Source organism: Talpa europaea (assembly GCF_964194135.1).
Source record: "Talpa europaea genome assembly, chromosome: 10".
Lineage (NCBI taxonomy): Eukaryota > Metazoa > Chordata > Mammalia > Eulipotyphla > Talpidae > Talpa > Talpa europaea.
The window spans coordinates 41,769,404-41,789,473 of NC_140077.1; the positions used below are offsets into that span (position 1 = coordinate 41,769,404).

At 39.0% G+C, this 20,070-nt stretch overlaps 1 protein-coding gene across 2 annotated transcripts in view; it reads left to right on the forward strand.

Moving 5' to 3' along the window:
• The window catches only part of ASCC1 (activating signal cointegrator 1 complex subunit 1), a gene marked incomplete at its 3' end in the record, with an annotated part of 88,747 nt that overhangs the window by 7,753 nt on the left and 60,924 nt on the right, over positions 1 to 20,070 (forward strand). For both annotated transcript variants that reach the window (XM_084245892.1, XM_084245893.1), the window contains exon 4: positions 3,270 to 3,448. In XM_084245892.1, coding sequence (XP_084102018.1) covers positions 3,270 to 3,448 — 179 coding nt within the window. The remainder of the gene's footprint in view (positions 1 to 3,269; positions 3,449 to 20,070) is intronic.

The following is a 20,070-nucleotide window of genomic DNA, read 5'->3' on the forward strand; positions in this document are numbered from 1 at the left end:
TATTAACAATTGACTATGTTACCTTATTTTTTTTCTATCCATATGATAGCATATAATAGCTTCTGTTGCAGTGATATTTATAGCATGGTATAAATGTGGAGACCTTAACCATTTTAAGATACTAGAGTCATTCCAAAACTTACCCAGAAAAAAGGTAGGCAGGTTGTAGAAGTTCTTCTTCTTCTTCTTTTTTTTTTTTTTAGAAGATTTACTTATTTATGCATACAAGAGCTGGGATACAGGCCAGAGATGCGGGGGGTGAGAGGATTCACCAGAGACAGAGAGGGGAACAGACCAGGTGGATTGACTGAAATACACTGCTTGAGAGGAGCAGCGGGCGAGTCAGGAGAGGTCTGCTGCGCCATGTGGGTTGCTCCCTGGCCAGCAGGGGATTGAACTTATGCTGCAGAGGCTGTGGATTGCTTCATAGTGCGGTGCTTAACCCCTTGTGCCACCAGGGAGGCCCAGGCTGTAGAAGTTCTATTTTGACTTAGCACAGGGTTTTTGTGCTAATTGGTAGAACTAATTTAATTGAAAACGAGGGTAAACTGGTTTGTTGGTTATAGGGAAGTGAATATACAGAGAAGTCAAATTTATTGGTTAGAGTAAATTGTGATGTAAAATCAAGATTGCAGTTGGGGGCCTCCCTGGTGGTGCAAGGGTTAAGAAGCAACCTATGTAGCTATCCGCAGCCATTGTAGCACGAGTTCGATTCCAGGCCAGCCAGGGAGCTTCCCAGCAGACCTCTCCTGACTTGCCCACTGCTCCCCTCAGCAGTGTACTTCGGTCAATCTGCCTGTTCTTTTCCCCGCTCTGTCTCTGGTGAATCCTCTCACCTTCCACGAATCTGGCCTGTACCCCAGTTCTTGTATAAATAAAAAAATAAATCTTTATTTATTTATTAAATTTATTTATTTATTAATCTTTTAAAAAGATTTATTTATTTATATGCACAAGCACTGGGTACAGTCAGAAGCACAGGAGGGTGAGAGAATTCACCAGAGCCAGAGCAGGGAACAGAACAGGCAGACTGATGAAATAGACTGCTGAGGGAGCAGCAGGAGTGGCAGAGAGGTCTGTTGCGCCATGTGGGACCCTTGCTGGTGGCGGGGATCGAACCCAGCTTCGCAGCCCAGCACTCAACCACTGCGCCATCAGGGGAGGTCCAGTAAATAAATCTTTAAAAAAAAATGATATTGTCATTAGATATTAAATAGGCTTTTTATAATTTAAATCAATGCCTTTACTGATTTTCTTCCTTTGTGTATTCTTTGTGTAGTTCTTAGACTCATGCCATGTAATGCTGATCTGCTCTGATTTTTATAGTCGTAGGCTATTTTTAACCTATGGTCGCTTTTTAGTAATTGCATGATAACTTTGAAATTTTCTGAAAGTCAGTCTGAGTACCTTTCAAGAGCCCCTTTTAGTTTTCTGTGTTGCAAAAAAGAAAACATGTTCTTAATTTTATTCTCTACCAAAACCCCACAGATTTAGTTTTTTTATACAAAATGTTTATAGAAATAAAACATAAACATGAGTTTTAAGTTTCCTTTCCTTTTACTCCTTTTCCTTTTAGTTACTCACCATAATTTTGGCCTGTGAAGGAGATAATTATAACTTCTACTTTCCTTTAATGTCTCAATTTACCTTTGAATGTCCCTCAATCAGTATTTCTCTTACACAATATTTGAGTACCTGTTATACTTTTCTTTGCTGGGCATTTGAGTCCTATGGATTCTCAGAATATTCTTTCTCATAGTAAACGTAATGTTATTAGAAAACATTCCAGCTCTGCTTTATACATTTTTTGGTTGTAATCTCATTTTTTTCCCAAACAGTTCTCAGACTAATCCTTTTGAAACAGGGCCAGAGAGCCCTCTTTTGAGCGTTGGAGTCCCTTCGTGGTCACCAACTGAAATAGGGGCGGAGAGGGCCACAAAAGAGGCCACAGGGTCTCTGAGACCAAAGAGCCACCAAAAGCCCCAAAAGGTCAAAAAGGCCAATAACCAAAAGCTAAAAGACAGTGCCTGATAAGAAGACAGGTCACTGTGGGTTTTCACCCATGCACATAATTGCAAGAGAACTTAGACTCCAGGAACAGAAGCCATGGGGTTTATTTACCAACAGAGGAAATAACAAGCTCACTGTACCCACAAGTGGCGGCCACCTCACCCAGGTACCAACAACAAACAGCTCTTAGAGGCACCAGGCCCGGGCCTTTGGTGCTCCTTCAGGCAACTTTAGAGACAGGCCCAGGGCCAGTCCGTGACAGAGTCCCTCAGCTCCTCGTCCCTCCTCGCAGGGCGGCTGCTGGATGCTTCTTTTCCTCTTTCTTTGGAGGCTGGAACCGTCTTCTTTTCTTCAGGGGTCTGTCGTCATCTTTCTTTCATCTTCAGGGGCCCTGGTCGTCATCTCCTTCTTCTGGGGCCTCTCCTTGTCATCTCCTTTTTCTGGGGGGCTCCCTTAGCTTCCTCCAACCCTGGCTTATGTCCTCTTTCACCCACAAGTCTGATTGGACCATTTAGCACCAATCAGCTCGCAGCTCACTGCTGATTGGTTGATTACAAATGGCAGTTATTGAGCTCTGAGGAGCAACTGCCACAACTGACTTATGGTGGGCAGCAGGGTGAGAGACCACCACTGTCCTGCTGGCTCCCACCTCTAAGATGGCTGGATTCCTGTAACACATTCATTCATAATTTACTTCTTAGAAATTTCCATCTTGTTTCTCTGGAAACAATTCTGTTTCTTAAGAAATAGAAAGGAGGGCATCCCTGGTGGCGTAGGGCTCCCTGGCCGACTTTGCCCTCGCCCACCTACCCTACCTCGATGCCCTGAGTTTGATCCCCGGCCAGGGAGCTGGCCCATATATGGCACAGCAGAGCTCTCCTGTCTTGCCCGCTGATCCCCTTGGTGTATTTCAGTAAATCCGCCTGTTCTGCTTCCCGCTCTGTCTCTGGTGAATCCTCTCACCCCCCATACCTCTGGCCTGCTCCCCAGTTCATCTACTCACACACACACACACACACACACACACACGCACACACACAATTGAAAAGAAAAAAAAAAATACAACACAAAAACATAGCCCGGATCAATGAAGATGAAATTACGCCAAAAGATGGAAATTTGATGTCCATAATACAATATACATGTGGGATGAATGTTTTTACTTTTAAGTTTCCAGTTTCATATGTAGAAGATAGTATCGCTTTGTTAACTTGTTAACCCCTCTATACACCCCTCCCCCTCTTTCTTTTTGCTTGCAGTGATCACTGGCCAGCATCGAAGTGGTGTAATTTCAGCCCGAACTCGAATTGATGTTTTATTGCTCACTTTTAGAAGAAAGCAGCCCTCCACTCACTTCCTTTCCTTTTTTCTCAATGAAGCTGAAGTTCAGGAGCGATTCCTTAAGTTCCAGGAGGAAGTGCTGGAGAAGTGCTCCAAGGTAAGTAGCAAATAATAGAAAGCAAAAAGTAGAAAAGAAAAAGCAAGAGTGCAAAAATGACTCAAAATTCAAGTAGTAGAAAAATACAAATCTCTTTTTTGACCAAAAAAGGTAACCGTTTTTAATGGTTTCTTTAATTCTGAACTTAAAAAAAAAGTATAGACATACCAGTTCATAAGTCTCTATATGTTATAGAAATAACAAGAGTCAGCCTAATATGCACACTGTTCTTCCCCTGTGGGTGACAGTGTTAATGAGATGCCATTATCTATAGATCTTCTGCCTCTGGGCAGTCATGGTTCATTTGGGGTTAGTAACTAAAAGACAAATTTGTATATAGAATTATCATGCTTATGTAACAATGAAATGCTTGTGATCACTGTAATAACAGATAATCTGGATTAGAAAACATTTTAAAATTCCTTTTGGAAGTAATTTTACATGATTTAAAGAAATACTTATTGACTAATAGAAAATTTATGAAAGTAATATGCTTACTATAGAAAATTTATGAAATACTAATAAATATCATCTATAATCTTACAACCGAGTTATAATACTATGGCATATTTTTAAAGTATTATATGTAGATATATAAGTGTCTGCACACATACCTTTAAAAATAAAAGTTAAGGGCCTCCCTGGTGGCGTAGGAATTAAGTATTACCACTAAGGCTTGAATTCTATCCCCAGCCAGGGAGCTAACCCACATGGTGTAGCAGACCTCTCCTGTCTTGCCTGCTGCTCCCTTCAGCAGTGTATTTCAGTCAATCCACCTGTTCTGCTACCCACTCTGTCTCTGGTGAATCTTCTTATCCCTTGTACCGCTGGCCTATACCCTAGTTCTTCTGTGAATAAAAAAAATCTTAAAAAAAAAACATTAAAAAATTAACTTGTGTGTGGTTTTATATACTGCTTTTTTTTTTTTTTTAAGATTTATTTATTTATACAAGCACTAGGTACAGTCAGAAGCACGGGAGGGTGAAAGAATTCACCAGAGCCAGAGAGGGGAACAGGACAGGCAGACTGACAAAATACACTGCTGGGGGAGCAGCGGGTGTAGCAGAAGAGGTCTGTCGCACTGTGTGGGACCCTCGTTGGGGGCGGCGGTGGCTGGGGATTGTGGCGGCCGGGGATCGAGCCGGCGCTGCAGAGGCTGCAGGCAGCTTTGCAGTCCAGCGATCAACCACTGCGCCACCAGGGGAGGCCCCCTAGCACCAATTAAAGAGACTGTCTTTTCCTCATTTTGTGACCTTGGAAGTTATCATAGGCTAGGTGCTGGTATGTACTGGGTTTATTTCTAGGCTTTTTGATTCTGTTCCATATATCTTATTTTTGTGCCAGTATCATATTGTTTGTAATACTGTTGCTTTGTTGTTAAGTTTGAAGTCAGGTAAAACATATGTTTAGCTTTATTAGAAATTGCCACACTTTTTCAGAGTGCCTGTAACTGTTTTGCAGTCCCACTAGCAATATGTGGAAATTCTAAGTGCTCTTCATTCTCATCAGCATTTGATATTGTTGGCATTTTTATTTTAACCATTGTAATAGGTGTGTAGTGATATCTTACTGTGGTTTAATCTGCATTCATTTAATGGTTAGTGATATTGAACATCTTTTTATGTGCTTTTTTTGGTCATCCTTCTGTTGTCTTTATGTGGTATCCACATCTTCTGTCTGTTGTAAAATTGAGTTGTTTTCTTACTGTTGAGTTTTGAGAATTCTTTATATGTATTCTGGGTACAAATCCTTTCAAGGATATGGTTTGCAAATATTCTCCCCCAGTTTATAGCTTATATTTTCATTCTCTCACTCTTGCCTTTCACAGAACAATAATTTAAAATTTTTATGAAGGGCTTCCTGGTGGCACAGGAATCAAGTCTAAGTGCTACTAAGCTATCACCAGCTACTATGGCCTGAGTTCGATCCCCAGCCAGGGAACTAACCCACATGGTGCGCAGACCTCTTTTGTCTTGCCCACTGCTCCCTTCAGCAGTGTATTTCAATCAATCTGCCTGTTCTGTTCCCCACTCTGTCTCTGGTGAATCCTCTCACTCCCCACACCTCTGCCCTATACCCCAGGGCTTATATGCATAAATAAATAAATCTTTGGGGAAAAAAAGGAGGCTGTAAAGGTGAGTAGATTCAGACTGGGTAAATATGAGTAGATAATATGGAATTATAGATAATATGGAATCCTTTTTTTGAATTGACAAAATTGGCATTTATGTGCTTGAACAAGGACATCTGTAAGTCAAATACAGATTATATATATATATATTTACATATATACATATGTATATACACATACACACACACACACACACACACGGTGAACCATCACAATATCTTTTTTCCCCTTAACATTTCTTAGCAAGATGATTTTATTATCAATGGAAGTGAGTAAGTGGAAGTAGGGTAAGAGAAGATCATGAACACTGCGTTTTCAGTATATGTTCGTAATTTGGTTGGGAGGATTGATATGTTCGTAATTTGGTTGGGAGGATTGGTAAGTTTGCATGGGAGGATTGGTAAGTTTTACCTTGTAACTATTAACTTTTTGAAGTGCAGTGATTATGTATTTTTGGATTGTTACAAATTCTGGTGTGCAAGAAGCAGATTATAATACATTAACTTTTTTCCCCTCTTTTTATGCATATATATGTGTTTATGCTTTCTCACTTCTTTTGGCTCCTGGCATGACTGACAGGGAACAAATATTGGAATGATTACTTTAACTCTGTTGGAATGAGATTGGCCACCATGAATATCATGCTGGCCTTAATTAGTCTGAAGTACTTCCTTCCTGCTTTCAGAGAGACTCCATACTGACATTGCTTTTTCCCTGCTTTTAAATCAGGTCCTGATAACAGCAGGGAAATAAACATAGCATAAAAGGGTAAATAAGTAAGGTATCATTATCTACCTATTATGTGGAAGAATTTTTTGGTAAATTTCATTCTGATGTTAGAATTGCAAGCAGATGGCTGTAAAAGCCTGTAGGCATTTTTCAGTAGTACTCTGCATTTATTTGCTCCAACTAAAGTAAGTTCCCTTCTGATAGCTTTTAAGAATATACACTATATGATATGCTCTATCATTGAGATAGCAGTTGTTTCCTGAAAGACTGTGTGGCTTTTGGTCTTGTTTTGGTTCCTCTGAAACTCATTTAACATCTCTCATAGAGTTTTTCATTTCTAAAAAAGGAGTGATTTCAACATTCTTACAATAAAAAGGTGACATGCTTTGGTATAAAGTTGCCTCATATTTTTTTTGGGTTTACATATATATTTTTTATAAAAATATTTTTTTTAAGATTTATTTATTTATGCATACAAGAACTGGGGTACAGGCCAGAGGTGTGGGTGGTGAGAGGATTCACCAGAGACAGAGTGGGGAACAGAACAAGTGGATTGTGAAATATACTGCTGAGGGGAGCAGCGGGAGAGTCAGGAGAGATCTGCTGCGCCATGTGGGTAGCTCCCTAGCTGGGGATTGAATTCATGCTGCAGTGGCTGCGAAAGCTTCATAGGTTGCGTCTTAATCCCTTGTACCACCAGGGAGGCCCTACTCCATTATAAAATGGAGTTGATTTTAAAAATCAACTTTCTTGAGTTATAATTTATATGTAATATAATGTACCCATCTTAAGAATATACTTTGATGAGCTTGAGGAGTATATATGTCAGTGTAAAACCCACCACAAACAAGGGGCCTCCCCGGTGGCGCGGCGGTTGAGCACTGGGTTGCGAAGCTGCCTGCAGCCTCTGCAGCACCGGTTCGATCCCTGGCTGCTCCCCGGCCACTGAGGAGGGTCCCACATGGCACGCAGACCTCTCCTGCCGCCCGCTGCTCCCCTCAGCAGTGTACTTCGGTCCTTCTGCCTGCTCTGCTCCCCGCTCTGGCTCTGGTGAATTCTCTCACCCTCCCACACTTCTGACTGTACCCAGTGCTTGTATAAATAAATAAATAAATAATTTAAAAAAAAAAAAACCCACCACAAACAAGATGCAGACTATTTCTACCATGCCATAAACTTCCTTCCTACTTCTTTGCAATCTTACTCTCTGCCATAGAATATAGGCAACGACTAATCAGCTATCTGTTATTATTAAGTTCCGTTTTTTAGAATTTCATATAAATGGAATTTTACAGTACATAGTCTCTTTTGTTCAGTGTAGTATTTTTGAGAGGCATTCATATTAGTATTAGAAGGTTCAAATGAACTTTCAGAAGTTCATTTATTTTTACTGCCAAATAGCATTCCTTTGCATGAATGTACCAAAATTTGCTTATCCTCCCGACCATTGGTTGGCTTTGGGGTAGTCTAGTCTTTGGCTATTATTACTATTATAATTTTGTAAAAGATTTATTTTTATTTATTAATGCATACAAGAATTGGGGTATAGGTTAGAGGTGCAGGGGGTGAGAGGATTCACCAGAGATAGAGTGGAGAGCAAAAGAGGCAGATCTACTGAAATACACTGCTGAGGGAAGCAGCAGGCGAGACAGGAGTGGTCTGTTTGGGCCATGTGGGTTAGCTCCCTGGCCAGAAATTGAACTCATGTCCTCATGTTGCAGTGGCTGGCAGTAGCTTGATAGTGCTAAGACTTGATCTCTGCACCACCAGAGAGGCCCATGATTATTATAATTTTGTATAAATTTTTGCACTAAGTATATATTTTTTTCCTCTTGTTCAAAATACTTAGGAGTATGACTATTGGATCAAGTGCAGGTTTATGCTTAATTTTACAGGAAACTGTCACACCTTTTCTGAAAGTGAGTGTGTCTGTTTTACACAACCACAAATGATATATGAAAGTTAGCTTGCTCCACATTCTTGCCAGTATTTGGTGGTGTATTTTGATTTTGGCCATTCTGGTGGGCATGCTGTGATGGCTTGTGGTTTTAATATATATATTTTTCCTTGGCTAATCCTGCTCAGCCTCTTTTCATGTGCTTACTGGCCATTTGTGGCTATGCCTTTGTTAAGTGTTCAAATCTTTTGCCCATTTTTGTTGTTGTGGTTTGTGGTGGTACTTTTTCTTTTCTTTTCTTTTCTTTTTTTGAGCCCCATTCCCCTCTTTTTTCTTTTTTAAATTGTGGTAAAATATGCATGACATCAAATTTCCCATTTTATGTGTACTTTTGCCTCTTGAGGTGAGGTTTTGTTTGTCTGTTTACTATTGAACTATAAGAATTTTTATATGTTGTAGATATGTGTCCTTTATCACATGTTTTGCATCTGTTTTTTCCCAGTTTGTGTTTTGTCTTTTACTTTGTTAGTGTTTTCTAAAGAGTGAAAGTTTTTAATTTAATTGAGTCCAATTTTTTAAATTGCTTAAAGTTTTCTCCTGTAAACTACAATCTGTAACACTATGCTTTATGTTTTAGCTTTTATGTTTAGATCAGTGATTTTTTTTAAAGATTTATTTATGTATACAAGAACTGGGGTACAGGCCAGAGGTGTGGGGGTGAGAGGATTTACCAGAGACAGAGTAGGGAATAGAACAGGCACATCGACTGAAATACATTGCTGAGGGGAGCAGTGGGTGAGTCAGGAGAGGTCTGCTGCACCATGTGGGTAGCTCCCTGGCCTGGGATTGAACTCGTGCTGCAGTGGCTGTGGATAGCTTCATAGGTAGTATCTTAACCCCTTGCGCCATCAGGGATGCCCTGGTCAGTGATTCATTTTGAGTTAATTTTTATGTACAGTGACAGGTAAGGAGTAAGCTTTGTTTTTTCCCCATATGGATGCCTTGTTGTTCAAGCATTGTTTGTTGAAAAGACTATTCATTGAATAGCCTTTATACCTTAGTCAAAAAAGTCAAATGACATTATCTATCTGGATTTATTTCTGAACCTTATTCTATCCTTGCATCAATACTACATAGTTTTGATTACTATATCTTTCTATTAAGTCCTTTAATTATATAGTGTAATTTCTCCAATTTTGTTCTCTTTCAAGATTGTTTTGTCAATTCATGATCCTTTGTGTTTCCATATAACTTTTGGGATCATTTTGTTATTTGCTGCAGTGGCATCTGTGAAGGTCTCTCTGTCAACGTCCTTGTGATGATGGCCCCAATCCAGGAACAGTATTGACCATGGGGACGGGGGAGGGGAAACCTGCCTCTTTAAGCAAGTTGGCCACATGGGGGCAGTGAGTGGAGTCTGCTGGACATCATCATAACCATGTTTCCAGTGGCCTGCGCAGGGGCCCGATTTCTTCACTTGCATCAGGAACAGAAAATTCAGTGAAATGATCTGCTCCCACACTCACAGGTTCATGGCAGGTGTAACTGAAGAAATCTTCAAAGATTGTAATGTTTTCCCCATTGTACTTATCAATCCAGCCAGTATAAAACTGGAGAGAGGACCATGTACAATTTGAGAACCATGTCCAAATCCACCAGATGGGAAATGATGTAAAGCTTGATGTTATCCAGTATTTCTGAGGCTGCCAGGTAGATGTGGTCTCAATCAGATCAGCTGGGTGGTAAAGCAGCCAGCTCCTCTGGGAGGTGTTCATGCAGTTCTAGGGCAAGCCCAGTTGGAAGGCTGCCTGGGGCAACGTTCACTGCCTTACCCACATCTTCCTGTCCCCTTCAGCTATCTTACAGATGACTTCCCCAGTGGAAAGGTTGAGAGTGGGAGACATTTTTTTCCTTACTGTCTTTTTTTCTTACTGACTATATGGTACACGTCATTGTCTTCAAAGGTTGAGACAGGATCACAAGCTGGGAATTGATCTCTTTACTTTTCTAGTACAAGTCGTACCCTGGGATGCTTCCTCTTGTTATTTAAGATCCGGATACTTAAAGACTCAGGTTAGTGGAAGCATTCAGTTGTTTTCTTGGGGGTGGGGGTTAGGAAAGTGTTTAGAATATCACAGCCTCAGACTGCAAACAATAGCCTCTTTTATAAGGGCACACTTGTGATCCAACCTGATTCCACCTGTTCTGTATTGGGAGCCTCAGGCTCAACAGTATTTATCACTCTGACCCTTTATTCCTATAGATCCAATAGTGCACCTTCTATCCTGGATGCCAACCCCCTATACTCCCTTATCCAGCACAGTGCTGGGTCTCTAAAGTCTCAGGTCTACAGATGTGCCTCCTGAGTTAACAGGTATAGGCAGGCACTTGTGTAGCAGCCACCCCTCTCTCTCATGAGCTGTACTGCCCTTGTATCACTACAAACACTATTCAATTACAATTCTTCCTACCCCTTTCTGCTAGACAGTTACTCCTGATTTATGCTGTAGTCATTTTTTTAATCTTTCAAGGATTATTCACTTTGTATTCCTGCAATTTAGTTGTGAATATATGGAGGAGGTATCTTGATCTTACTGCATTTCTCTGCAATCTCTCTTTTTAATTCTCTGTGTCACAAAGATACAACACAACAACAAATGTGCTAAGTATGGTTTTTATCTGTTCATGAAAGGACCAAGATTGTTATATAGACTGTTTACATTTCATGTAATTTCAGAGATGTATGGGTTTAATTCTACCATCTTGCTATCCATTTCTGTTTGTCCTATCTTTCTTTGTTCTTTTTTTCCTACCATTTTTGGATTTAGGGTTTTTTAAAAAGTTCATTTGATGAATACTTGTCTTATTAGCTATACCTCTATTTTTTTCAGTAAATACTCTAAAGGTTTATAGTTTGTCTTTAATTTATAATCTTCAAATAATATTACACACCCAAAAATAATATTTATGTATAATGTAAGAAACTTACGATACATCACTGTTTTCCTCTCTCCTGTTTTTTGTTTTATTGTTATCATTAATTTTGTTTCTATTTCTAAATAACATGAGGTTTCTTACAGTTTCTGTAGTTCTGGAAACTATAGAAACATTTTTGCTTGATTTTTTTTTTACATTAATTTTTCTAATTCATATCACATTTACTATACTCTAGGCTTCTTACCTCAGCATCTGTATATATCACACCACACCCAACACCAAATGTCAGTTACCATTCACCACCAAGCAGTGAGCATCATATACCTGTTCAGCTGCTGCTTCAGATCCTAGGGGTTTGTTTTTAGCTTTGTTTATTCATATTACACAAGTGAGTGAAGTCACATGTTATTTGTCTTTTCATTTAAACCTGCATATATTCTGTATTTATCCATGTTATTGCAAATGACAAGATTTCATCTCTTTTAATGTCTGATTAGTATTCCTTGTGTGTATTTTCTTTATCCAATCACTCATCATTAACAGGCACTTGGGTTGTTAACATATTGGATATTGTGAACAGTGCTGCAGTGAACGTGGGGGTGCATATATCTTTTTGAATTAGTGTTTTACATTCTTCAGATAAATACCCAAAGGTGAGATTACTGGGTCATATGGTAGCTCCGTTTTTAGTGTTTTGAGGAAACTTCATACTACTTTCCAAGGTGGCTACACCAGTTGTGGCCATTTGTATATCTTCTTGGGTGAAATACCTGCTTATTATAGATCCTCTAACTATTTTTCAATCAAGTTGTATTTTTTTGTTGTTGTTGAGTTGTATGACTTGCTTATATATTTTCAGTCTTAACCTGTTGTCTGATACAGGGTTTGCAGATACCTTCTCCAATTCAGTAAGCTGTATTTTTAGTTTGATGATGTTTATTCCCCACTGTTTGGGAGATTTTTACTTTGATATATTCCCATTTGTTTGTATACTCTTTTTCTTTTTTCATCTTGCTGTTGGGGACAAATCCACAAAGACATTACTAATTATAACAGCAAAGAGCTTTTGTTGGGGGGTCCTCCCTGGTGGCACAAGAGGTTAAGATACAACCTATGAAGCTATCCGCAGCCACTGCAGCACGAGTTCGATCCCCAGCCAGGGAGCTACCCACATGGTGCAGCAGACCTCTCCTGACTCGCCTGCTGCTTCCCTCAGCAGTGTATTTCAGTAGATCCGCCTGTTCTGTTCCTACTCTGTCTCTGGTAAATCCTCTCAACCCCACATCTCTGACCTGAACCATAGCTCTTGTATGCATAAATAAATAAATCTTTTTAAAAAAACAAGATTTACTTATTTATGCATACAAGAGCTGGGGTACAGGCCAGAGGTGCATGGGGTGAGAGGATTCACCGGAGACAGGGGAGTGCGCCATGTAGATCAGCTCCCTGGCTGGGGATTGAACTCGTGCTGCAGTGGCCATGGATAGCTTCATAGTGCTGAGACTCAACCCCTTGTGCCACCAGGGAGACCCGGTATTTGAGGATTCTTAAGAGTAGCAGAGCCTTCCTAGTTGTTTTTGGGTTTTTTGGTAAGAAGAGTGAATTTTTTCCTCAATGTATATAGATGCATTAGCTAGTTTTTATAAAATTTTAACATTTTATTTATTTTATTGTAATAACATTGGTTTACAGTACTGTATATGATTTAGGGGAGGAGGTATTTTGAGTTTCTCAACTCCAAAATATATTCTATTCCCACATTGTTAAAAAGAGATATCACATACCTCAGATATCATCTAAGAATTTTTGTTCTTTAGGAATATTCTAATAGGAGGAGTAAGACTTTATCTTCTAAAATTTTTTTTTTTTTTTTTGGTAGAAAAAGTGGGGTATAGGCCAGAGGTGTCACAGGGAAGAGGGTGGGGTGATGGGAGGATTCACCAGAGATAGAGTAGGGAGCACACCAGGCAAATTCACTGAAATACATTGCTAAGGGGAGCAGTGGGTGAGACAGGAGAGGTCTGCTGTGCCATGTAGGTTAGCTCTCTGACCAGGAATTAAACTCAGGCCATGGTGTGATAACGCTGAGACTTAACCTCTAGGCCACCAGGGAGTCCCCCAATCTTCTAAAATTTTTGATTAGTATTTTTCTTTTTTTGAGAAGGTGCATTTATCTTCCTTTTCAATTCTTTTGGGGATCTCTGAGGTGAAAGGTACTATTGAAACATATATTAATTTACATTTGTATTCTGCCCTATTTTATTAATTTTCTGTTGCTACATAATTAATTAGCACAATCTTAACAGCTTGAAAATGTATCCTATGATTTCACAGTTCGTAGTGGTTTTGTAGATGAGTCCTGGTGGGCTCATCTGAGTTCTCTGCTTAGCAGAATGTCACAAAGCTGAAATAAAGATGTTAAGCAGACTGGTCTTTTAGCTGGAGGCCCTGGGGTAGAATCCACTTCCAAGTTCATAGAGATTATTGTCATAATTCAGTCCTTGTGACTGTAGGTCAAAAATTACATTTCTTTGACATGTGGTGCCTCTAGCTTTTGTCACATCCTTCGTGTGCTTCAAATCTCTGACTTCTCCCTCCAGCCAGAGACAATTGTACTTTTTAAAGAGCTCATGTGTATGGATTATTATTACTCCAGATAATCTCCCTCTTCTAAGATCAACTGTGCAATTTAATGTAGTATAGTCACAGCAGCAGTATGTTCACAGGTTCTACCCACAATCAAAAAAGTGGGAATTATGTGGAAGCTGGGGTCATTTTTAGATTTCTGCCTACCACAAATATTCATTTTAATTTTTAAACATTGTTGTGAAGGTGACAATTTTGATACAGTAAACAACTTTTCTACGCTCAGATTTCACCCTGTCCTTCCCTCACCTTTACTTAAACCTCTCTTTTTGTCCTTTAAAATAGTTTACTTCTTTTGTCTGTTTATTTTGTAGCATGCTTGTCCTTGACCTCATGTTGACTCTTCAAGAATATTGTGAATTTACCTTTTAGAATAGTGTTTCCTGAAATCACCTTCCTTTGTGTTGATCAATTATATGAGAAAGGTCGTTTGATTACAGACATTATCACTATTATCCCTGTGCTTCAGCTCCCTAAGCCTGAGTTTTTAATGTAGGATTTAAGTGTCCATAGACATCAGACACAGATTTTTCATCTCTGTGATCAGCAGATAAACTGCACCTTATTTTTTCATTCTTTCCTTTCTCGCATTAAAATTCAAAGATGTCTTACTGTCTGTGAGTTCTAGAAGTATATTAAGACCCTGTATATCTCTCAATCATTCTATAGCTGGTAATGCAGCTATAACTCCATTTTATCTCACAGCAGGGTTCAGTAGAAAGCACATCAGTAATGAAAAACAGTAATTCAAAACTGTGTTTGGTGGAGCATTCTAAAGGCATATAGATCTGTGTGAAGCAACAGGGGATTTCTCTGGCTGCCTGGAGAAGCTGAATAGCTTAGAGCTCCAGAAATTGCATAATTCTGCTCATATTGTAGTGGGTAGGCTGACACTGGGCAGAAATGACTAATGGATCTGTGTCTCTCCACCTCCGGTTAGGATTATTTTTTTTTCCTATTTGTATTCAATGAAAAAAAATACATAAATAAAAACATTTTGTGTAGTTTGGGATTTCTTTATGTATGAGGGGAGCTGTAGGATTTGTAATTATCTCTTATTAACTAATTTAGAATGAAGTGGGATAATTGTCTTTGGTTAAGAGAAGTTGTTAACTCAACTCCTGAGTTTTGACATTGGGTAGCAAAGTAAGAAAAGGAGATATTTACTAAATACATGCCTTACACCACCTGGGTGGAGACAGTTGTTGTGAACAACATATTCAGAAGATGTTTTCTGAATAATCAAAATATTATAGAACTGAGACAAGGGCTATTAGAAGGGAAAGCAATGGCTGCCCAAAGGAGAGATTGTGCAGTGGTCAATAAGAGCTTAATAAGGGAGGGACACTTGAGCAGAGTCCTAAAGAAAGGACAAGTATTTGTATCAGTCTAGCAAGGTGGGCATCAGGCATTCTGGACAGAAGAAATGCACTTGCAAAGGTGTAATAGATATGTTATAATTTGCTGTGTTCAGGGGAGAGTCAGCAAGAGTTTAAGCCAGAGCCTGGGAAGTGAGTAGGTAGGGAAGAATTAGGAATTAAGAGCAGAAAGGTGAATGGTATCCTGGTTGTGAAAGTTATTATGTGGATTAAGAATTTTGAATGTATTCTGAAGATAGTCCTGATCTAGGAAAGAAAGTAGGAACTAAGGGGATTTACTTAACATTGTAGAAAAATAAATCTGAAGCAGTATGGAGGATCGGTTAGGACTTGAGGAGTGGAGTACCAGAGGCAGATACCAGTTAGAAGATATTGATACAGCCTATTGAGAAAAAGATTAGAGTCTGTGGCATATATAGGAGAGGATATATTCAGGCATAGTTCAGAGGACTGTTCTAAAATGGGGATTATTGTAGTACTTCCTTTTAGTGTTATTGTAAAGAATAAATGAATTAATTTAAGGTGTTTAGAGCAGAGCATGGCACATAGCTAGTACTGTTTAGTATTAGCTGTTGTTATAACTATATTGTGGATCACAATATGAGAAATGAGGGAAGTGTGGCTGGGGTTCTGATTTGAACAAGTAGTATATTGTTAACCCATTGCTGATGTTTAAATGATCAGTGTCTATATTTGGGAATAAATGTAGTTCGGTAGATGGATTGCTAGCTAGTAATTTCAACTAACTTATGGAGGAATAGTTAAACTTTCACAGAGGAAAATGTTCTTTATGTAACTGTAGATTTAGTGTGTCTGAAGGAGGAGGTGAGTTCAGGATCCTATTATACCAGTTAAGCTGTTAGAAAAGTAGTTTTAACTATACTTTGTGTTCATTAAAGGTAACACATCTTTTAGTAAAGGGGAGATGCTCTTTACTCCTCTTTAGAGGGTAAGGATATTTATTTATTTATATTTATTTTTATTCATTTATTGCATAGAAGAACTGGGGTGCGGGCCAGAGGTGCAGGGTGGGGGGTGGTAGTGAGAGGATTCACCAGAGACATAGTTGGAAGCAGAGCAGGCAGGCAGATCCACTGAAATATACTGCTGAGGGGAGCAGCAGGCGAGACAGGAGAGGTGAGGTCTGCTGCACCATGTGCATCAGTTCCCTGAACTCCAGGATCTAACTGAGGGATTGGGGGTGGGTGGGAATCAAACTCAGGCCACAGTGGTTGGCGATAGTTTGATAGTGCTGAGACTTAACTTAACCCTTGCGCTACCAGGAGGCCCTAAAGGGTAAGGATATTTAGACAAAGCTTGATAAAGTTATTTTTTTTGTCAGTATAAATGCTATTTGTCCTTTGTTTTTAAAAACCTCTCCACTTTCCTGTAGTTATGTGTGGATAGAATTTATAAGTCTGAAGCTTATACAATTTAAGAAGGTATTCTATTAATAACACAGAGACTCTCAAATCAAAGTCAACTTTTTGGAACATTCTTAAAGAATAATAGAAATGACTCAGCAGAGCCTAATTTAGTTCCTGATGGTGCTTTAATAGGGAGAGCATTTGGTATTTTTTTGAGTTTTACGTAGTCATGTAAAAAAGTCAAGTAAAAAGCAAGAAGAGGGGGTATTTATTTATCCTGTACTACTAAGTGCCAGAGACGTCACATATATTTCATTTAATGGTTAGAACAACCCTGAGAAAGAAATATATGTTTTACAGATGATAAAATTGAATTTCAGAGTGATTAAGTTACTCACCTCTGGTCACAATAGTGAGAGATGGCAGAATTTGAATTTATCTGGTTGCAAAGCCAAATGCTTTTTTCACCACTCTTATTTAAATAACTTTCCATGTGAATGAGGTTTCTGTCATCTGCCCAGAAGTGATTTTATAGGAATTAGCTATATAAGAAGGAAAGAAAATATACCATGAACATAGGGGAAGGCTCCTATGCTTATTTCCTCTTTTTCTAGAATATCCGAAAGTGAATTAGTAGTTCCCTCACAAATAGATAATTTGTACTTATTTGTAGATTTCATGTGCTCATGTAGCATCTTTGACTTTCCAGTAACCCAGACCATTCCTTCTCTTACCAAAAAAGAAACAGAAGTCTGGAGAAGTGAAATGACTTGCCTATTTAAACCTGGTTTGTTACAGAGTGGGAATTAAAACCTTAAAGTCTGTATTTCAGGTACAGGTCTTTTAGAACTAAATTACAAACCTTTTTTTTTAATGTATGGAGTTCTTAGAAGATGTATATGTGAATATAATTTGAAGGTTTTTTTTTTTTTATCTCTAACTCTTGGCATGTACTATAAAGGCAGAGTGCTATGAATTATTTACATCCTGGGTGCTACACATTTGGATCAGATTCATAGGAGTTCTTTTTAACTATCATGTAATGGAGCCATGACCTTTTGGGTCTATGTTTGAAGAGAGATTTTTTCCTTCTGCTTGCTGACAGATCTGGCAGATGCAACTTGTTATATACCATCTGCATGGAAAGGATAGCTGAGTTTTTAACCTGAGTTGTGAGGAAGCAGAAAGAATGCTTATGTTGGGCTAATCCATACTTTTCTCCTCTGACTTTCCCCCCACGTTTGCTATTTTAGAGTTCACTATTCCTTGTTAATTATTCATGCTGATGGCATTACCAGTGGTGCCCAAGTGCTGGATTAAAAGTGAAATCAATGAAGGGTCTATGATGATGTGATTCCTAGTGGTAAAATTATGGAGCTTCAGATTGAATGAGAGAGTGAAGGTCTAGTATGTGGGACTGCTGTGTTTGAACTCTAAACTGTGGTTTGGTTCTGTGCACAAGCTTTCTCTGGAGGTAGCTTTCGGATGCATATTTTTTGTAATTTGGATGAAACCTATTTAAAAAATAAAGAAACTGAGGCTCATATATGTGACTTAGGCATGAAGAAACACTTTTTTTTTTTCCATCTAGACAAAACTGCCCCAAGGAGTTCCTGTTAACTTCACCTTTGCTTTTCCTTTTTGGGGGTCAAGGTCACTACCATTAGAATTTTCAGGCGCCAGCCTGGGTGGCCAGCCTAATGGAATAAAATAGTTCCAGCTTCAAGTAATGGTGAACTTGGAGCAGCGCCCAGTGTAATTAAACTCCTGGAGTAAAGAATTTGATGTGGGTTTTTATTCATTTCAAAGAAGAGGCTTGTGACTGGGAATATGATATATTTCAAGCAAAGATAAATAGTGTCTCTAGGGATTTATGCCATTGTCTTGAAGATTGTTTGGTTCTACATTAAATTTAGATAATTCAGTAAGAGAAAACTTTTTCTTGATAGATAGCATTGCCAGATAGGGTAAACTTCAGGATGTTTTTCTGTTCATTAAAAGACCTTCAGTTAGGTTGAAGACTGAAATCTTGTGACTCAGAATTCCCCAAAAGATTTCATATTATGTGACCTTTAGTTATTCCATCTGTTCCTTTTCTTCCTTTTTTTTTGCTTTCTGTGTTTTCCCAGTATCTACTGTTTTCTTGGCAAGTGAACCTAAATTGACTAAAATGGTTCTTCCCCAAAGAGTAAGATAAGTTCTGGAACTTTCCTTGTTTTAGACAGTAAGATAATAAATTTGTGGTGATCCAAGAGGAACACTGAGGAGCAACCTCCAAGCCAGTGGGTGGCTCTCGCTCTCATAGTTATCTCAATGGGAAAAAAGATGGGGTTTTCCAGACTTTACTGCTGACTCCCAGAACTGGGGCAGCTGGAAATTAGGGGCAGAGCACAGCTGACCTGAAAAAGACTGAACACAGGTAGGCCTAACTCCCTTTTTTGGCTTTTGCAACTCCCGTGGTCTCTGTTCAGTTGATGCTATCTGCTGGTAGGACAGACAGCATCCTGCCATGTGCTGGCCAATAAATTTTTTCTTCTTCTCTCTTTTAGCATTCCCTTTTCTCATTTCCAATGTAAATCTGCTTTGGGATCTTGTCCTGTATTTTTAAGTGGGCAGGTGGGGGAAGCCATCCCCATTTACTCTAGGTTTGCCCCATAGCAGTTATTTGTTAAGCAGCGGCAGGATGCTAACAATTTTAGACTCACAGAAAAGTTGTAAAATTAAGAATAGTACCCTTTACTCAGATCCATGTATTAATATTTTATTCTATTTTTTAAATCATTCTTTCTTTCTGAACCACCTTGGAGTGTATTATATGTCTTGGTCCTTTACCCCTAAATACTTAAATATTTATTTCCCAAGAATAGGAATTTTTTTTTTTTGCATAATACATATATAGCTCTCAACTTCAATAAATTTTACAATGATACTTTTATCTAATTTACCATCCATGTTCTAATGTGAAGTACAGCATTTTTTCCCCATCTGGTGCAGGATCTAGTCTAGGATTAGGTGTTTTATTTCATTGTCACATCTCTTTAATATCTGTGTATGTGGAAAATTTCTGTGACCTTTTTTTGTGTTTCTTGACATTGACTTTTTTTTTTCCCTAAATACCATGCTACTCATTCAAAGTCTGCCTGATGTTTCCTCTTAGGTGGACTAAGGTTATGGATTCCTGGCTGGAACATTGCATAAGTGATGATATATCTTTCTCAGAAGGCATCACATCTAGATACCTTTCATTGGTGCTATTAATTTTTATACCATCCATTCAAAGGTGTTACTTTCTTCGATGTATAGTTACTATTATTTTTCCTTATAAGCAGTAAGCAGTCTGGGGGAAGTTATTTTAAGACTATGCAAGTATTCTGTTCCTTATAAAATTTTCCTTTAAATTTAGCATCCAGTCCTCCCCGGTGGCGCAGTGGTTGAGCGCTGGGTTGCAAAGCTGCCCGCAGCCTCTGCAGCACCGGTTCAATTCCCGGCTGCTCCCCGGCCACCGGAGGAGGGTCCCACATGGCGTGCAGTCTCCT